The sequence below is a fragment of the Phacochoerus africanus genome, chromosome 3, assembly GCF_016906955.1.
Source record: "Phacochoerus africanus isolate WHEZ1 chromosome 3, ROS_Pafr_v1, whole genome shotgun sequence".
NCBI classification, from domain to species: domain Eukaryota; kingdom Metazoa; phylum Chordata; class Mammalia; order Artiodactyla; family Suidae; genus Phacochoerus; species Phacochoerus africanus.
The window spans coordinates 198,286,092-198,304,557 of NC_062546.1; the positions used below are offsets into that span (position 1 = coordinate 198,286,092).

An 18,466-nucleotide genomic window follows, 5' to 3' on the forward strand; every position below is an offset into this window, starting at 1 on the left:
ATGTAAAACAGGGATCAGCATACTTTCTGCTCCTCAACCCCTGCCCCTGGGTCCAGAAAGCACGACTACCTTCCAAGAAAGCTTCGTTTATGTGTACCGAAATTTGAATGTCACGTCATGTTCATGTGTCATGAAATAATATTTTCCCTTTGATTTTTTTCAATCATTTTGAAAGGTGAAAACCATTCTTAACTTGCAGGCCATTCAGAAACAGGTGGCAGGCCCCATTCGGTCTGTGAGCTGTAGTTTGCCGACCCCTGATCAAGAATAGTGTTCGGATGGTATGCCTTCCTACGAACCATTCCTCGGAGATGGTTCAATTTAGCCTTTTATGTTTCTGGTTTAAGAGCAGATTAAAAAAAAAAAAAAATCCTAGTAGAGACTTGGTTTGTGTGCTTACAGACTAGTCTCAGATTTTTCTCAAAATGATGGGTGGGTCCTCTCAGGGAAGACATCTGCAAACTAATCATTGAAGCCTTAAAATGTTACTCTGTCACATACTGGCTGAATCAGTTTAAGGACAGAAATGTCGAAGTGGTCATTATCATTCATTCATAGAAATGAAAGTCTCAAAACACCCGACACATTTGATTTTCAGAAACCCTAACTTCCCAGTCAACTCTCCAAGTAAAACAGTAAACTGTGGCCCCCATCAAGCTAACAGAGTGTTCTTTCGGCTTCTTTTGCTGTCATGAGGATGACTGAAGGAGGACCAGAACTTTCCTACCACCAAGTCTGACATTTCAGTTTCAGTTCAACAAGCATTTATTGAGTACTTGGGATATGTAATGCATTTCTGCTGGCTTTCATGAGGGAATATGAAAAGGAGCAAGAAAACAGGCAGTTCCTTCCTTTTTATTTTTATTTTTGGTCTTTTTTAGGGCCACACCCTCAGCACATGGAGGTTCCCAGGCTAGGGGTCCAGTCAGAGCTGCAGCTGCCAGCCTACGCCAGAGCCACAGCAACGCCAGAACCGAGCCACATCTGCGACCTACACCACAGCTCACGGCAACGCCAGATCCTTCACCCACTGAGCGAGGCCAGGGATTGAACCTGCGTCCTCAGGGATACTGGTCAGATACATTTCCACTGAGCCACAACGGAAACTCCAGACAGTTCCTTCTTTAAAATATGTTTTATTGAATATAGTTGAGACAGGTCCTTCTTGACCTTGTGAATCAAGCTCAGGCTGCTCAGCAGTTCAGAGCTCATTACCGTGGGATCAGAATTAACTTCAACTCCTTGCCTCTTCCTGTGCATTCATTCATTCATTCACTCAGCAGACACTTGCGAGCTGCACCCTTTGTTCGTGGCGCTGGAACAAAGCCTTTTAGGAGCGTGTTTCCCAGGGGACGTCAGTGTTTCTCTCTTCCTCTGGCAGGCTTGTGTAATTACACCTCCTTTTAGATAGGGAAACAAACGATTTCTTCTTATCCTGAGACCCCCCTCATTTGTGTTCCCCATGCTGTATGAGCCCCTTCTCAGGACACTTAGCGAGGAAACTGGGCCTCTGATGACGGGCTCTACCTGGGACAGTGCTCCGAATGCTCTTGTTCCTCCGCCTGAGCGGCACGCGCCTTTCCATCCTCTTTTCTCGGTGCCGCAGGGAGAATACAGTTTCACCACATGCATAGTTTGCAAGCTATTACCTATATTGAGCAATAGGACTTTACAAGATTGCTGAACATCCTTATAAACAATAGCTTGCATCTGAGTTTTGCATGGAGGAGATTCTCTGCAGCATTCATTTTTTTCCACTTGTAATAGTAATACCTAATCATGTGAAAATTTGGAAAAATATGGACAAGTATGAAGGAAAGAAACTAATCCATAATCCTAGCGCCCATTGATCAAGTCTGTTAATTTTTTTTACTCTCCTTGATTCAAAAATCACATTTAAATTTTAATTTTTAAATTAATAAACAGTCTGACCTTTGTCGTACAGTTCTATGAATTTTAGGACACATAGAGGCTCATGTAGCCTCCACCGCAGTCAGGATACAGAAAAGCACCACTCCCCCAGAACAAGGACCCCGCTATAATCACGCCTTCCCCAGGCCCTGGAAATCACTGATCTGCTCTCTGTCATGTAATTTCGTCTTCTTGAGAGTGTCATATAAATGGAGTCATAGGTTATGTAAGTTTGTGGGAGTGGCTTCCTTTTTTTTCTTTCTTTCTTTTTTTTTTTTTTGTCTCTTTGGATTTTCTAGGGCTGCTCCCATGGCATATGGAGGTTCCCAGGCTAGGGGTCTATTCGGAGCTGTAGCTACCGGCCCACACCACAGCCACAGCAACACTGGATCCTTAATCCACTGAGAAAGGCCAGGGATGGAACCCACAACCTCATGGTTCCTAGTGGGATTCATTAACCACTGAGCCACGATGGGAACTCCAGGAGTGGCTTCCTTAATATACTACCTTTGAGATTGATCCAGGTTGTTGAATATATGAATAATTTGTTCCTTTCTTTTGCCGAGTAGCATTCCATTATACAGATGCACCATAGTTTGCTCATCCATGTATCCACTTGCCATTTAAGAGTCTTTTTTTTTTAAATCATTTTGACATGTTTGAAATCCTGAAATACTTTAAAATCAGTGTATATATGTAACATGGTGGAGTTTTTTCCCCCAAAAGCTGTTATTGAACTGATAGTGCGTCCTGAAATCTTGTTTTAGAGTCAGGGTGTCGTGGTGGTTCGACAGTCAGTGTGAAGGACCAGAGAGGGCCGGTGAGAATTATGGGGAGGAAGGGACGTGAGCAGTAAGCGGACAGATAAAAAACCCCAGGAGCTTGGCAGCCCAGCGCCCAGTGCTGCTCGGCAACCTCGGAGGGCTTTTGGAGGGTTTTGAGCAGAGGCGTAACAGAGGAAACACGCCTTCAGGAACAAAGCGAGTCACGGACCACACCGTCAGCAGTGTTACGGAGACCAGGGGTGGCGGCAGGGCACTCTTGGCACCCGAGGGAGTGGAGGGAGACCTTGGCTCGAGTCCAGTGGAGCGGGGAGGGCTGACTAGACAGCCTGCATGAGGGAAGGGGGGCTCCTGCTGAGCACCCGACCTCCAGCCGATGCCCGGGGAGGACCGGGCAGGGGGAGTGGAGAGCTGAGGACAGACTGCCCAAGCCCTTAGGTGTTTGTATGGTGGGGGGCGGGGGTGGGGCGAGTTATTTGGGAAATTCTGAAGCAAAATGAGAGGGTCCAGGGGCCTCACAGGTTGAGAATGAGAGGTGTGTAGGATAAACCGGCATAGGGTGTGTACACGTCACTATATCGCGTGGGAGACGTATACAGTTCTTTCTTGGAAATGAACTGGTCAGAACCACTTCCAGGTAGAACTGCGTCAAGGCTAACTGCATGGCCCCAAGTCTTCTGCAGAATTATTCCTGGGTCCCGTCCCCCTGGGTCCCAACAAGATGATTTAGTGGCACACCCCACTTCTGCAAGACACGGGAAGGAGCAGGAAATCACCCTCATAGAATCCTTGGAGGGTAGGTTCCCATCCGCCACTGGGGAAGAGGGAGGCAAAAGAAGGGACTGGCCCTTGGAGAGTAATTTACCAAAGGCACCTGCCCAGCTCGTCGGGGACCTCTTCTTGGGAAGCGTCATTCACGGGAGCTGCGGCACTTCCACCTGCACGCAGCTCTTGTAGCTCAGGAACCAGGAGAAAGAAGCAGGTCCCGTCCACAGAGGGAAAGTGAAAGACCCTCGGAGACAGTGCGGAACCTCGCTGCCTCCCCCACTTGTCTTTCCCCAGTTTCCCGTTTTATTAAAGGTGCCCTTCTCGGAGGGACGCGAGAGAACTTAGCTCCACGTTGCCTACCGTTTAGCTTCTTTAAAGCTGGACTGCAGTGGGTGATGTTTCCATTATTCATGGCATTGCTAATTATGTCTTCGATCTTTCTTAGGAAAGACTGCATCTTCACCATTGACCCATCAACTGCTCGAGACCTCGATGACGCCCTCTCCTGCAAGTCCCTCGCTGATGGTAGGCTGGAAAGTTCTATACCACTTTGGTGGGTGGCAGGCAGCGCGTGTCAATGTGTGGTTGCTGGCTGCCTTGTGCCCCCAGGCGGTGTGATATACAAGGTTAGGTTTGCTCTGTTCCTCAACTTGCCTCCGCAGCTTTCTGACCTAAAGGCTGTGTTCCTGGGGTGACAGTGGTGACGGTGAGAATAAGAAACGCCTCCTTCCTAGGACCCTTCTCGGCCCTCAGAGGAGGCGGCAGGAGGGCAGAGGAACTCATTTCAGGCCTTGGCCCTTCGGGAAGTTCCAGGTTGGGCATCACGTGTTAAAAGAGAGACCCCTTACACTCTCCTTCAGAGAAGATGGAGCGCTTTACCTGAATTTAAGGACACATCGGGGAGATTCGAGGGCAGCTCTCCAAAGGCGAACCCAGTGGGGCGGGGGGGGGGCAGGAGCTCCCTCCCTGAAGCAGCCCCTTGAGGCCTGAGCTGGAGAAGCCTGTGCTGTTCCACGGAGGGCTGTCTGCCCAGCAAATTGTGAGAAGTGGCTGTTCGGGGCTCTTGGAAGTTTCTTCAGGGGCGGAGCTAGGCTGGAAAAAGTGGGATTTGAGGCCCCTGGTCCTTGAAAACTGCAGGTGGGGCAAAGGCAAAGCATGTGAGGCGAGTACACCCTCTCTGCCTCTCCCCAGTGTACCTCAGATGTGCTGCTTAGAGCCTGGAGCTGCTTCCCGCCCCTCTCTGGGTTGTGTCTGGGTGACTGCAGTGGCTTTATTCATTCTGTGATGTGGCTTCAACACTAAGGTGGCCTTTGGTAGCTTGCCCGTGATGTGTATCCATGGTAGCAGCTTCGACCTGCTGCAGAGTGTGGGTGGGCCAGTGGCCTGGTCTTCGAAAACTCTGCCCAGATGTTCAGGTGGTCCATCTATGCAAAACTGCATAGGTTCGGGTCTTATCTCTTCCCCATGATAGGCAGTGGGGCTGAGTAGCTAGAAGGCTGAGAGATGGACAATCACTGCCCAGAAATGCTTTTATCTCCCTGAGTTGGGAGTCTGCCTGAAGCTGTGGGCTGTGTCAGTTAGTACTTTTCGACTAAAGAAAGGTGAAAGGAAGATAAAGCACGAAGGCAGAAGAGTTCCCGTGGAAGTTGAGAGGAATTATTTATATTTTTAAAGTCCAGGGTTTGAGAAGCCTACTTAAAAATGCAGATTCTGCAGTGGGTTTCTAATATGCTGCGCCGTCCCTGCTGCATGCACAGGCTTGGGCCGTCCCCCTCCCGTCCACTCCCCAGAGCCCCAGATGAAAAGTGCCCCTGGGCAGCAAGCCAGGGGACAGTGGCCCTCACTTCCTGTATTTCCTTTTCCCCCAGGTTCACAGCCCCACCCTACTTGTAGCCTAATCCTTGGAAACAGTTGCTTCATTTATGTTGGCCGCTTTGTAGTTGTTCATGGCGGAAGGGAAGGCCCAATCCCTGTTCCCCATCTCAGCTGGCCTGCGCCACATTCCCCGTGCAGGGACACCAGGGAGCAGGCATGTGTCTGCCCCACTCGCTGTGCACACCGGGTCTCAGGTTTGGGTACCAGATGATCGGCAGAAGCTTCCTAGGGAAATGGCACAAGACGGGACAGGAAGGGTGCACTGGGGACAAGTTGCACGTGTTTATGAATTTCCACCCCAAGAGTGTGCTTTGTCAGATGATGGAGAACGAGCTGTTCTCAGCCTTGCTCGGGGAGAGCAGTCGCAGTGAGGGAGATCATGCAGGAGCACAAGACGGGAGGAAAGGAAGCTCGTGGAGGTGGAGAAATGAGTCTGGGAAGCGTCATCATTGGTTAGAGATCGAGGCAGCAGGAACTGGACTGAAGATGGTGGCGTGATTCACGGGGTGGGGAGGACAGACGTGAAAAGGGGCAGATGACCGGAGAGTCGGTGAGGTGGGGCTGGTGTCGAGGGAGGGGAATCCAAGATGGGGCCAGAGTTTCTGGTGGGATGGCGAGGAGATGGGATTGACGAGTTAGAACCTGGGAAATCAGGAGGATGAGCTGGTTACAGAAAGAGTAGGTCTACATGGAGTTGTCTGTCTGATGCTCTGTATTTATGTTCGCTGCTGCAAAAGCTTTTCGGAGGAGACGGGTACAAATAAGCTAAGTCTGTGCTGCCCGCCTACTCGTGCACAGAGAGCCATGAAGCAAAGTAGACAATGCGGCAAAAAGCAAACAGCGGTTTTATTAGGACGATGGGCTTACAGGTGATTTTTCTCTTTTCTCTGGTTTCCACATTTTTATAATGTGGTAATAATAGTTTTATAATGACAAAATCTTGTAATAAAAAAAATACGAGGTGCCAGAAATCATAGGCTGCCCTGTAGCCACTGCAACCAGGTGGTCAGATACCTTCCATCTGCGTAGTTATTCTCGCACTCCGGAGGCGTAATTAACTTCTGGTCACTTGGCAGAGCAGCAGAAAAGGGACATGGAAAAGGAGTCAGGGAAGAATCTGAAAAGGCCTGAGTTGGACAGTCCAGCGGTTTTATGGTGGCACTTCTACAGTTGGCCTTTGTGACAGCACTTTCTGCCAAGGCCATTTATCCAGGGAGATGAAAAGTGAAAGTCAATTCCAGTTTGGAGTGGGGTGAGCTTGGCTAAGTTCAGGTTCCGTTCATTACCAGTTCATGTCAATTCTTGCTTAGAGGAAAAAATGCTTACTGTTTCAATAAGCAAACAGTGTTTCTGGGCATATTTACATCCCGTAGAACCGTTTTTATTTAAAGAAAATATAAAGATTAAACTTTCCTTCAGTCCCACTGAAATTCTCTGGATGGCTATTCTATGAAAAGAAAACAGCAGACAGAGTAACTTAGTTAGTCCGTACTCTCCCTTTCTGTAGAGTTCAGATGGACCCCCAGGACTTGAAACCTGTGTCTCCCATAGGTGTGAGATTGAGACGTTACAGCCGGCAGACAAATTCCATAGAAATGTGCGGTGACACCTGTTCCCCAGTAGGTCACGATTAGGTTGGAAGGCCAAGGAGGGGGTGCCCTCCTCCCTTGAGGAATCTCAACTTTGGAAGCGATTTTGCCAGTCATCTAGCCTGGGAATTCTCCCTCTTACAGCCTGAAATGCACCTGACTGGAACATTCCCGGGAGCATTAACCAGCCTGCGATGTTGAGCATGGAGTCCTTCACTTTAGCTCAAGAAAATATTTAATAACACAAGCGAGTGAGACAGGTGTTATAGTGCTAACCCAGGACCCAAAGACCGTAAATCACGCGCCTCAGTGGTTTATGACTCTAACAGATCACTTGCAACACCCCTCGCAGTTGGCCTCACCGCGCAAGTGTAGGAATGCCACAGCCGTCACACCACCCTCTGTTTTTCAGATCACCTCCGCAGCATCTGCGTATTGACTATCCAGATTGCCCTTTAACTCCCGGGCTTACAGGCAGTGCCTTCCGCCTTCAGACTGCCTGACTGTTAGGAAGTCCTTCCCTGTGGTGACCCGCACGCTCTCTTCCTGCCAGTTTCCACTTGTTGGTCCCACGTCTGCTCCCTGGGACCCCACAGAACAAGTCTTGTCTGTCATGTGACACCCCTCAGATACTAGGTAACGGCTGTCACGTATGTCTGAGTCACAACTTCTCAGCTCAGCGTCCCATGTATTTTGCTATGTCCTGTAGTTTATGAGGTCTGAGCCCATTTCCCAAGTCCTGGAGTTACTTCTGCCTTTATGAGCTCCGAGGGGAATGGCCGCCTGCACCCAGGCTTCTCCCTGCTCCCCGGGCGTGGTGACTCTCTCCCGGCCAGTTGCTCCTTATTGGGCAGAAGTAACACCACCTATTGTGTCCAGTGAAACCTGCCCTATTGCTTTGCTCTGGTCTCCAAGAGAGAAAACTATCAGCCAGGCAAGTCAGGACCATTTTTTCAGCTGTTAGTTGACCCAGGCTCCCAACAGATCCCACAGGAAACTGAGGTTCCTCACCTCTCTGGCTTCCTGCCTCCCTGATGTTTTATCGTCTAATGAGCGCGCTGCTACTGCACACGGCAGGATCATCCCAGCCAGGCCTTCGCAATGAAGGGTGGGGTCTAGGGAGAAGAGGGAGTCAGGGTGACTGCTGATGGGTTTGGGGTTTCTTTGTGGGGCTGATGAAAATGTCCTGACATTACCAGTTGATAGACAACTCTGTGCATATGCTAAGAACCATTGAGGGGGAAATGAGTGCAGAGACGAATGAATAAAAATAAACAAACAAGTCCGTTCATCCTTGCGGCTTTCTGGAGATTGGAATTTACACCTTGACCGTGATCCAGAGGGAATGCCAGGGCTGGGCATCCATAGTCCTCTCCCTCTTGTCTGCCTCTCCTCCTTATTGCTTCTGTCTTTGAACCACGAAATTCCCACGCCTGGGCTCAGGCCACCTACTTGTGTTTCGCATCCCCACAGAGGGCGGCCGTCTGACTCAAAGGAAGAAGGGCCTGTCCTGCTGTCCAGGTATGAGAAAGTGCCCGGGTGGAGGGAACCTCGGGGATGCGCGCTCCCTATGCTGCTCTAGGGGGCGCCAGTCTTCCCGCTGGTTTGCCTGTCACCTGGCTTTCCCTTTCCCTTCCCTGAGGAGGATGGACCAGGGAGCTCTGTTTCCGGGAGCCTTTCTCACTTATGAAATAGGAACAAAAGACTAGGAGAAAGCCTCTAAGAATTTCCTAGAACTCCTAAACTCTGTGACTTCCCCGTTGGTTATATTTGTCACCTGCTGAGCGTTCTTGTCATGACTGACGGCCTTTGGAGGCAGTGAGGAAGTAGGAGCTAGAAAGACGGGGCCCCCCTGAGGACCAGGCTTAGGCCAGAGCACCTGAGGGATAGAGCAGGTGGTAGGATAAGGAGCGAAGAGTGAGAGGCAGGCTCTGGACCTACTCCTGGAAGGGAATAGAGCCCCGGAGTCCGGAGTCCGGAGCTCCTGAGCCAAAGGTTCTTGCAAATCCCAGCAAGAAGGCCACACCCTCCCCCTGGGCTCCTCTCACCTCTGCTGAGATCTTTCTCCACCAGTTCTCCACTGGCTGAACCTGGCCGGGTGGGAGGAGCCTGCGCGGTGAGTTGGGAAAGGGGCTCACAGGCTCTGTTTGCAGAGTGGGTGTTTTATCCCGGGTGCAATGAATGGTAAGCAAAGACTTTTAAGCAGGAAGTCAGGATCCAGCTTGCAGGTTGGAGAGAACAGTCCGGCAGCCGTGAGGGTCCAGAAGGAGCAGTGGTGTGAAAATGGACTAGGTGAGAGGTGGCGACGGCCCCCACCGAGGCAGGGCTCTGGAGCCAGAACTGGAGGGAGGCACCAGCCAGGGCAGGAGATGGGGCAGGACTTGGTGTCTGGGTGGCTGCAGGAGTCCATTTACTGCTGTCTCGTGTCAGCCTCCTTCTTCCCACAGCGGAAGCGAGGCAGGCCTTATAAAATGGAGATCTGAGCGGGTCACTCCCCCGCTCCACCCCCTCCCACATTTCGTCCTCTGAGGATCAACGCCCAAGTCCCCACTGCGCCCTGCTGCTCTCTCGACTGCCTCTCCACCCTCGTTCCCCACGGTCCCTCTCTCACCCGCTCTCCGCCGGCCAACTTGGCCTTGGTGTTGTCTCTGAATGCGCCAGGCTTCTCCTGCCTTAGCGCTTTTGTTCTTTCTGCTCCCTCTGTCCGGATCCCCTTTCTCCCAGATCCCTCCCTGTTTTTGGGTTCCACTCCCATGGCACCTCGGGGAGGCCCTTCCAGACCACTCTGTGGCCGCCCTCTTCTCTACCTCTCCCCCTCCTCGATTTTCTTTAAGGCGTCATGTGGGTCTGTCCGCTGGGTGGTGAGAGGTGAGAGCAGAGATGTGGTTCGGGTCACTGTTGAACTCTCAGGGCCCAGTGCACTGTGTGTTACATGGTTGACACACGTGGAAATATTTGTTGAATGAATAAATGAGTTAGTAAACTTTTCATATTGGAAGTAGGAGAGGAATCTAAAATGCCATCTAAGTTTCTGGCTTGGGCACCAAGTGGAACTTAATGTCACCCAGCAGGAAATCCTGAGGAGAGCTACTCTGGGGGGGAGATAAATGCACGGTGAGTCTGTGGTCCCTGAGGGGCATCCAGGTACCAAGGGGACAAGTCAGAGGGGTCAGGGCTGGAGACGGGGGTTTGGGAGTCATCAGGGCATGGCCTTGGGAGGGGTGGCCCAGGAGAGGCCACAGACTGAGATGAGGCCCCTGGACCCCTCCAAAGATGCCAAACTGAGAGGCCGTGTCCAAGGAGCTTGGAGGGGAGGCAGAGAGGGGAGAGGAGGCGCGCGGGCGGCCGAGTGGTGGAAGGTCACAGAGGCTGTAGCTAAGTCAGGATGAGGAGAACTGAAAAGCGTTTGTGTTGCCGCCACCAGAATGTCACCAGTGATCTTGAGGACACTGCGGCAGTGCCCTTGAGGCGTGAGGAGGGAAGCCAGACTGCAGGTGGCAGGGAACGGAGTGGAAAACAGGAGTGGCGCTGGCTTTCTGGGAGCAGGTCGCGGGGCAGCGTGGGAAAGGCAGGGAGGGCAGGGCCGGGGGTGGGGGGTGGGGGCTTTTCTTTGTTTTTAAGATGGAAGTGATTTTAACATGTTTCTGTGTTGAGATGGACCTTGGAGAAGGTGAAAATGGAGGGATGAGAGGAGCGGGCTCTTGACAAGGCCTCGAAGGAGACAGGCGTGAATTCAGAGCCTTAGTGGAAAGTGAGGCCAAGACCTGGGGGTAAACCCCCCTCTTTTGAGACAGAGAAGCATGACATCGGGAAGGGCTGCCGCCTAGTGCCCACGCCTGGGAATAATGCCCTCTCTACCTGTGAGAGGAAGAGCCCTCCGCTGAGGAGGAAGGGTGGGGAGCTGACCAGAGACCCGTCCCACGAGGCCTTCCCAAGCAGAGTTGGGATGCTGCCAAGGCGGGGTCGCAGGGGTGGGGCAGAAGTTACAGCGGTCCAAACTGGGGGCTTTGCTGAGAGGGAGGATGTGGTGGCAGCAGACAAGGGCGGGTGCTGGGACTTTGCTTCCCCTGGAACCCGTTTCTGCCCCATCCCCTCCTTTTATAAAGGCGTCATGGTCACCTAGTCAACCAGAGTTTTTTTTGGAAAAGGGACTCCCGGAATCACCTTTGATTCCTTTTCCTGTCAGCACTGTTGTCACAGCCTTGTCATGTCAGTGACTCCCACCCTCCCTCCCTGTCTGCCCTCCGCCTTGCTCCCCAGTTAGTGACCTTTTTCATTAAGTACACACAAGGACCAGGTCATGTCACTTTTCTGCTTGAAAAATCTTCTCATGCCCGCAGAGTGGTCCCTATTTTTCAGCCGAGCTGTGGTATCAAGGCCCTTTAAGATTAGTCCCCAGCCTCCTCTCCCACCTTCCCCACCTCCCAGTACCACTTCCCCAGCAACCCTCCCTCCCGACCCCCCCAGGCTCCACCTGTCCCGTGCACCCTACCCGCCTCCCAGCCTCTGCTTGCCCTTTGCCCTCTGCTTAGAATGCCTGGCCTCTCTGTCTGCTTCTGTGTGAGAATTTCATTCAAGAGCAAGATGAGTCCTCTGCAGAGCTCTCCTCCTGGCAGATTGAGCTGGTCCTATCCTGTCAACCTGTTTTCTTCTTGTGTTTAGTGCAGCAGTAAACATCACTGCTTGTGGATTTAATTCCCCTTTTGCTTGTTCCTAAAAGCAAGGCCCTTTGTGTCCTGAGTACCACTCATGGTACTCTGAATTTAAAAACTGCTTGGTCTGGGAGTTCCTGTTGTGGCTCAGTGGGTTAAGAACCCAACTAGTATCCATGAGGATGCTGAGTTTTTTGTTTGGTTGGTTGTTTTCTTCTCTTTTGGCCACCCTGCAGCACGTGGAGTTCCCAGGCCAGGGATCAGATCTGAGCCCTAGTTGCCACCTGGACCACAGCTTCAGCAACACTGGATCCTTAACCCACTGTGCCGGGCTGGGGGTCGAACCTGTGTCCTAGCACTCCCAAAACACCGATAATCCCGTTGCACCACAGGGGGAACTCCAGGGAGGCCGGTTTGATTCTCGGCCTCACTCATTGGGTTAAGGATCCATCATTGCCACAAGCTGCAGCATGGGTCCAAGATGTGGCTTGGATCCTGCGTTGCTGTGGCTGTGGCATAGCCCTGCAGCTGCAGCTCCAATTTGACCCCAGCCTGGGTTCGTCATATGCCGCAGGTGCAGCCCTAAACAAAATTAAATAAACAAAAACTGCTTGGTCCAGTCAGTCTAGCCAAGCAACTTGTTATATACCTTGAGCGTTTCACTCCTTTTTCTGTTTCTCGCCTTGTTCTTTTTATTTCCACCAGGCTTTGACCCTTAGGTTTGTGCTTAGATGCTGACACTCAAGCTTACTCCACATGCCCTCCGATGACAAGCCTGTTTTTTTAGGTGTACCTTTCATCACATCAGGTCTTTCAGGCCATTCATCACGGCTCAGTGTACTGTACAATCACTGAATTATATCTTTTGACCTTGACATGCGGTCCTCCAGCTCTGTGAGTTGTCGTATCTAAGGCTCACTTCTTCCCCGTATTTTCTTTATTTGTTTTTTGGATGTACCCACAGCATGCAGAAGTTCCGGGGCCAGGAATCAAACCCAGCCCACAGCAGTGACCTGAGCCACAGCAGTGACAGTGCCAGATCCTTAACCCAGTGAGCCACCAGGGAACTCCCCCATCCTTTTCTTGCATGAGTCTCTTGCGTAGCTTGCGATGCTCTTCTCATTTCGTATCTACAGGCTTCCACAGCAGCTTATCTCTTGGTCTTATTTTGACCTTTTTATCCATCTCTCTTCTCTCTGTGTCCTTGCCATTTCCACATTCAGTGAGTGCTAATTTTCTGATAAAATTTACTTATTAAGTGAGCCTTAACATAATAGTGAAAAACAACCACAGAAAGTAGTGCATGATACAAAATCCGGAACTTTTTTTGTTTCAATTATTTTGGCAAACAGTCTTGCTAGTTAGGAAAGCGTTCTTTAACAACTGCAAATACCTCTGCAGTGGCAATATATTCATCCACTAATTTGAAGAAATAAAAAGTTAGTATTATAAAAATCCAGGTGTTCCTTTGGTAGCAGATAGGTCTTCCTTAACGGCATGTTGAGAAAATGGACATTGAAAAAAGTTTGTTTTTAATTTCCCTCTGTTGGGAATGTTTGGAGGTTAGGTTGGTATATGGAGATAATGCCACGGCAATACCAGAAAGTACAAATCAGATGGGTTAAGGATCTGGCATTGCCGTGAGCTGTGGTGTAGGTCGCAGACGCGGCTCGGATCCCGCGTTGCTGTGGCTCTGGTGTAGGCCGGTGGCTACAGCTCCCATCAGACCCCTAGCCTGGGAACCTCCATATGCCGTGGATGCGGCCCCAGAAAAGACAAAAAGACAAAATAAATAAATAAATAAACAAACAAATAAATAAGGTGGCACTAAGTGGACAGTGTTTCTAGAAACCAGCTGGAATCATAGGTGTGTCCTATCTGGAAGAATTAACTCTGAGCCAAAGCCTTAAAGATTTGCCAGAGATAAAGTTCTAGTAAAAGTAAACATTACTGAAAAGTTATGAAATATGCAAGAAAGCAGCTAAAGCAACACTTAGAGGAGATTTTACAGCTTTAAGTGCTCGTGATAGGAAAGGAGAAAGTTTTAAAAATTGAGCCTATAAAGATTGGGCTCATTGGAGTTCCTGTTGTGGCTCAGTGGTTAGTGAACCTGACTAGCATCCATGAGGATGCGGGTTCGATCCCTGGCCTTGCTCGGTGGGTTAAGGATCCGGCGATGCTGTGAGCTGTGGTGAAGGTTGCAGACATGGTTTGGATTCGGAGTTGCCATAGCTCTTGTGTAGGCCGGCAGCTGCAGTTCTGATCGGATCCCTAGCCTGGGAACCTCCATATGCCACGGATGCAGCCCTAAAAGGCAAAAAGACCGCCCCCCCCCCCCAAAAAAAGATTAGCTTCATAAATGTTTAGAGGTAAGAGGAAAATGTAAGATGACTTGTTAGAGAAACATAGCCGTGGGTACAAGTACTGAACCAAAATGCAAATTATCTATTATAACTATAACAATAGATGCTCCCTCTACTCCCCAAAGAAACATGCAAGACAAATAAACAGAGTCTACTGGGCTTTTCATGCATTTCACAGTGAAAGCCAGAATTCACTTGCTTGAATAACAGAAGTTCCTGTTTTCACTTTTGGCCCTGCTAAAATGGAAATCTTAAAAAGTAAACAGAAAATATCAAACATAGCTATCAGATCACATTTTCATTTTTACAGTATTAGAGTGCTATTAATTATCAAAGTCTTTTTCCAAAAATCATTGATGTTTGAAAAAATTTTGACAAGTTGGTATTAACTTTGTAATAGACTTTGAAACATAAACACATGCTTTTTACTATTCATTGTCTGTATTTGTATTTTATATCATATCTATTTCTAGTGTTCATATTCTATAAACATTTCACGTATCTTTTTTTTTTTGGTCACACTTGTACCATGTGGAAGTTCCCAGGCTGGGGATCAAACCCACACCACAGCAGTGACAACAGTGGATCCTTAAGCCACTGAGCCACCAGAGAACTCCCTCAAATATCTTTTAAGTAATAATAGAAATAAATACAGTAAGTAACTTCCACGGTAGTAGAGAATGGAATGAGAAAATGGCAAATGGAATGAGAAAAACAAAAACACGTCAATCTAAAAGACATGAAATATATATATATATATATATATATATATATATATATATATAAAGAAGCAGGACATATAAGCACATATTGAGGTCCACAAAAATTAATAAAGACATGAAATTTAACTCTGTAGTTAAAAAGCAAAGACTGTTAGACTTGATAAATCTAGCTCTATGTTGTTTATAACCACGCACTTAAAACATGAAGACAGAAAAATTAAATGTAAAAAGGTGGAAAAAGCCATAGGTGGTACTAAGCAAAAAAAAGCCAGTATCTTTTTATTACTAATTTGTTATTAATCAAATAGATTTTAAGATAGAAAACATTGCTACATGTAAAGAGAATATCTAAATGATTAGAAGGATCCGCTCATCAGAAAAGGTCATAGCTAAGCATACATTACCAAGTAATATAGCTTCAAAAACCCATAAAACAGCATTTGACAGAAATACGAGGAGAAGCTGATAAATTCATCATCATAGTAGGTTAATAGACCTTTCATACAAAGTGGTGCTTCCAATAGATGAGAAATTTAGTAAAACCATAGGAAATTTGAACAGCACAGTTAGAAAGCTAGCTTTAATAACCATAGCTAAATACAGTACTGCAGATTAAGATTACTTGCTGTTCTCAAGCACAGAGAAAACATTTATAAAAATTGACTTTGTATTAAACCTTTAAGCATATTTCAGAAAATCATTGGTATCATACTGATCATGTTCATGGATCACAGTGCAGAAATGAGACTAAGCACAGAAACATTTTTAAGATCAGTACATTTGGAAATTTTCAATACTTTCTGTTGGAAGTTCCCATTGTGGCTCAGTGGCCACAAGCCTGACTAGTATCCATGAGGACGTGGGTTCGATCCCTGACCTAACTCAGTGGGTTAAGGGTCCAGCGTTGCCGTGAGCTGTGGTGTAGGTCGCAGACGTGGCTCAGATCTGGCGTTGCTGTGGCTCTGGCGCAGGCCGGCAGCTGCAGCTCCGATTGGACCCCTAGCCTGGGAACCTCCATGTTCTGCGGATGCGGCCCTAAGAAAGCAAAAAATAAATAAATAAATATCTTCTGTTACTCTCTCCCGGATCAGTGGCCAGACGAATGGCATAAATCAGAATATACTTGATGTTTCCCGTTAGTGCTTGGAGGCTGAGTGAGTTACCTGTTTCCTCCTGGCCGAGTAGCTCTGTCGTTGCCTTCCACACGGATCCTCCCTTACACAGGACGGAGGCTTTCCACCTCAGCTGCTTTCCTCGCACCATCCAGGAGCTGCCTAACTCTGAGATCTGATCTATGCCGACCCACAGGCTCTCACCAGAGAGCCAAGAATTGCTTGAAAGGCTTTCTTACCAAGACACCGTCAAGAAGGAAACTGCCTGAGTTCCTAATAAAAGAAGCTCCAGGCACCAAAGATGAGCAGGAGCGGGCTGATTCCCAGCTGGGGGGACAGCTGGACCGCATGGATGCTCCCCGCGCGGACATCCCCTTCCTCCTGACTAACCCCACTCCCTCTGCTCACTGGCTTTCAGAGCCGACAGCACCCGGGACGCCTTTGGTCCAAGGATGTTGCCCATCATTCTTTGCTCAGGACCTCACGCACGACCGAGATGATTCGAACGTTTGGAAAGGCGTTTACTAAAGGTTAGAGCGTAGCAAGGGGAAGGTCATCGTTGGGTAACATAAAACATCAAGGAGAGGCTCCCTTTGCCCTGCTCCCAGGCCCAGGCCCGCCTAGGCCCTGACCTGTCCCCGCACTGGGAGCCTCACCGAGGCGCCCACACCTGCACGTCTGCCCCGCCAGAGTTTAGACCTAAGAGGTTGTAGAAGGAAGCCTTGCACTGCTTCTCTCCTTTTGTATTTCCCGTCTGAGAACTTGGCCCATTCGTACCCCGCGGTGCTACGGCGTACCCTGAGGGGCGTTCATTCCTTTAGGGAGGAAGACGCCCAGGCCCTGCTCATCGCCAAGGTGAGAAGTGTCTCGTCCCTGCACTGCGGCAGTCTCATTGCCGCCTGCTTCTGCTTCTAGTAGGAGACCAGTCTGCTCCTCCCCTGCTGCACACACAGCCCCGGCCCTGAGCTGACTCAGGCATCACATCACACTGGCTCAGCACCACTCCCAACCTTGCACGGGCTGTTTTACCCCATCTCGCCATCCTTAGCTCAGGTTGGGCCCCACTTTATGCCCCATGTCCTCACCAACCAACCACCCATCGACCAGGGATAGAAGGACTGAATCCTAGGCTCGTGTCACTTATGTTGTCAGGTGGGGCAGTGGACTTTACAGAGTCTTCACTCAAGCACTGAGGAGATGAGCACCGCAGCCCTGGGCTCTGTGGACCTGCTGAAGCTCCCTTCCCGTCCGGCCATGCAGCGGGGGCCCAAGGGGCCAGATGCACATATAGACATGTCAACCCTGTGTATTCTCCCGAGACCCGCAGGGAGCAGCCTGGCTCATGCCTGCCTCCTCGGGCCGGACCACTCCTTCGAACCCTCTTACCTCGAGTTGCCTTTCCCAGCTTTCAAGCTCGTCTTGCACTTGTTCTCTTGTCTCAGGCCTTCTCTAGCCTTTTGGAAGTTGGCTTTTATCTCAGACACAGTACGTTCGTTTAAACCCCCAGATTCAGCCCCTCCTGTTCTCTTCGCCCATTGGTTATGCTTCTCCCAGTTGCATCCACTTCAATAAGCCGAACCTGGAAGGGCCATGGTCCAAAAAGCTGTCCTTCCTCAGTACGGAACACTAAAGTGTAAGAGGCAACTCCCACTTAATTAGGAAACTTTACTCTGTTAGCTGTTGGACGCATATGCCACAGTGTAACTTAAAAATTAGATCTACATGAAATTGAATCAAAAAACTATGTTTAAAATCTGCTTCTTGTATTCTAGAAGAGAACTCTTGATAACTCTTCCATAGATTTTTGGAAAAGAAAAAATCCACTTCAGGCCAATTTTCTACTTGGATATATTTCTGGATTTTGTCCCTGACGTCTTTATGATGCCCAGCGCTTCAAACGCTGTTCCTCCTACGCTCCTCTTCTATGCGCAGTCATTTCTAATCCTGGTTTTGAAGCTCCGATTTTTCCTCTAGCAGTGCCTTATTGGTCAGAGGGCATCCTGACCTCAGGCAAATGCCAGGCAACCCAAGTACTTGATCTCAGACAAATCCTGTTGTCATAGTATGGCCCTTGATAATGAACCTGGGAAGAGAGATGGAAAATTCAGTAGAACTGTCAGCTCCTAAGGAAGCACATGTCTTCTCCATTCATCTGGCGCATTGGCAAGTGAACAGTTTTAAGTGTCCTTGTTGTGTGATCATTTTTTAATGAATCGCGTACCTTGACTCAAAAACTCCAAGTAACTGAATAGTCATGCAAAGCCTCTGGCATGGAAATGGGCTTCTGGGACGCTTGCCAGTAAGGTCCTGTTTTGAGGACACAGAATTGAAGTGGAAAGAGTAAGTGGAGAGGCAGCTCCACCTCTCTAAGTCTTATTCCTATGTTCCATTCAGATCTTGCTCGTCTGATTCCTGTGGGGTCTGGGCTTTGGAAATTCTCTTTCTTCATGGATGTCTCGGTGCACCTTGTTAAACCAGATTTGGACTGTGGCCTGTTCATCTGCTTCCAGCTCTGCTGATTGGTTCCAGTTTCCTTGCTCATTAAAGCCAAGATAATCTGGCACCCACCACTCAGGCATCCTCAAGTATCTGGCACCAAGGTGAACCTGGAAGCCAGCTAAGGAGCCTCGGTGATCCAGCACACAACACACACCACTGCACGATGAGAGGCAGTTGGGGTCCCCGAGAGAGC

The 18,466-nt window shown here is 49.3% G+C and overlaps 1 protein-coding gene across 4 annotated transcripts in view; it reads left to right on the top strand.

The window, feature by feature from the left end:
* DIS3L2 (DIS3 like 3'-5' exoribonuclease 2) overlaps positions 1–18,466 on the top strand; it is a 364,222-nt gene that overhangs the window by 217,024 nt on the left and 128,732 nt on the right. For all 4 annotated transcript variants that reach the window (XR_007134111.1, XM_047773760.1, XM_047773762.1 and 1 more), the window contains one exon: positions 3,907–3,986. Coding sequence is in view for 3 of the 4 variants with exons in the window: in XM_047773760.1 (XP_047629716.1) it covers positions 3,907–3,986 (80 nt within the window). In the remaining variant the exon portion in view is untranslated. The remainder of the gene's footprint in view (positions 1–3,906; positions 3,987–18,466) is intronic.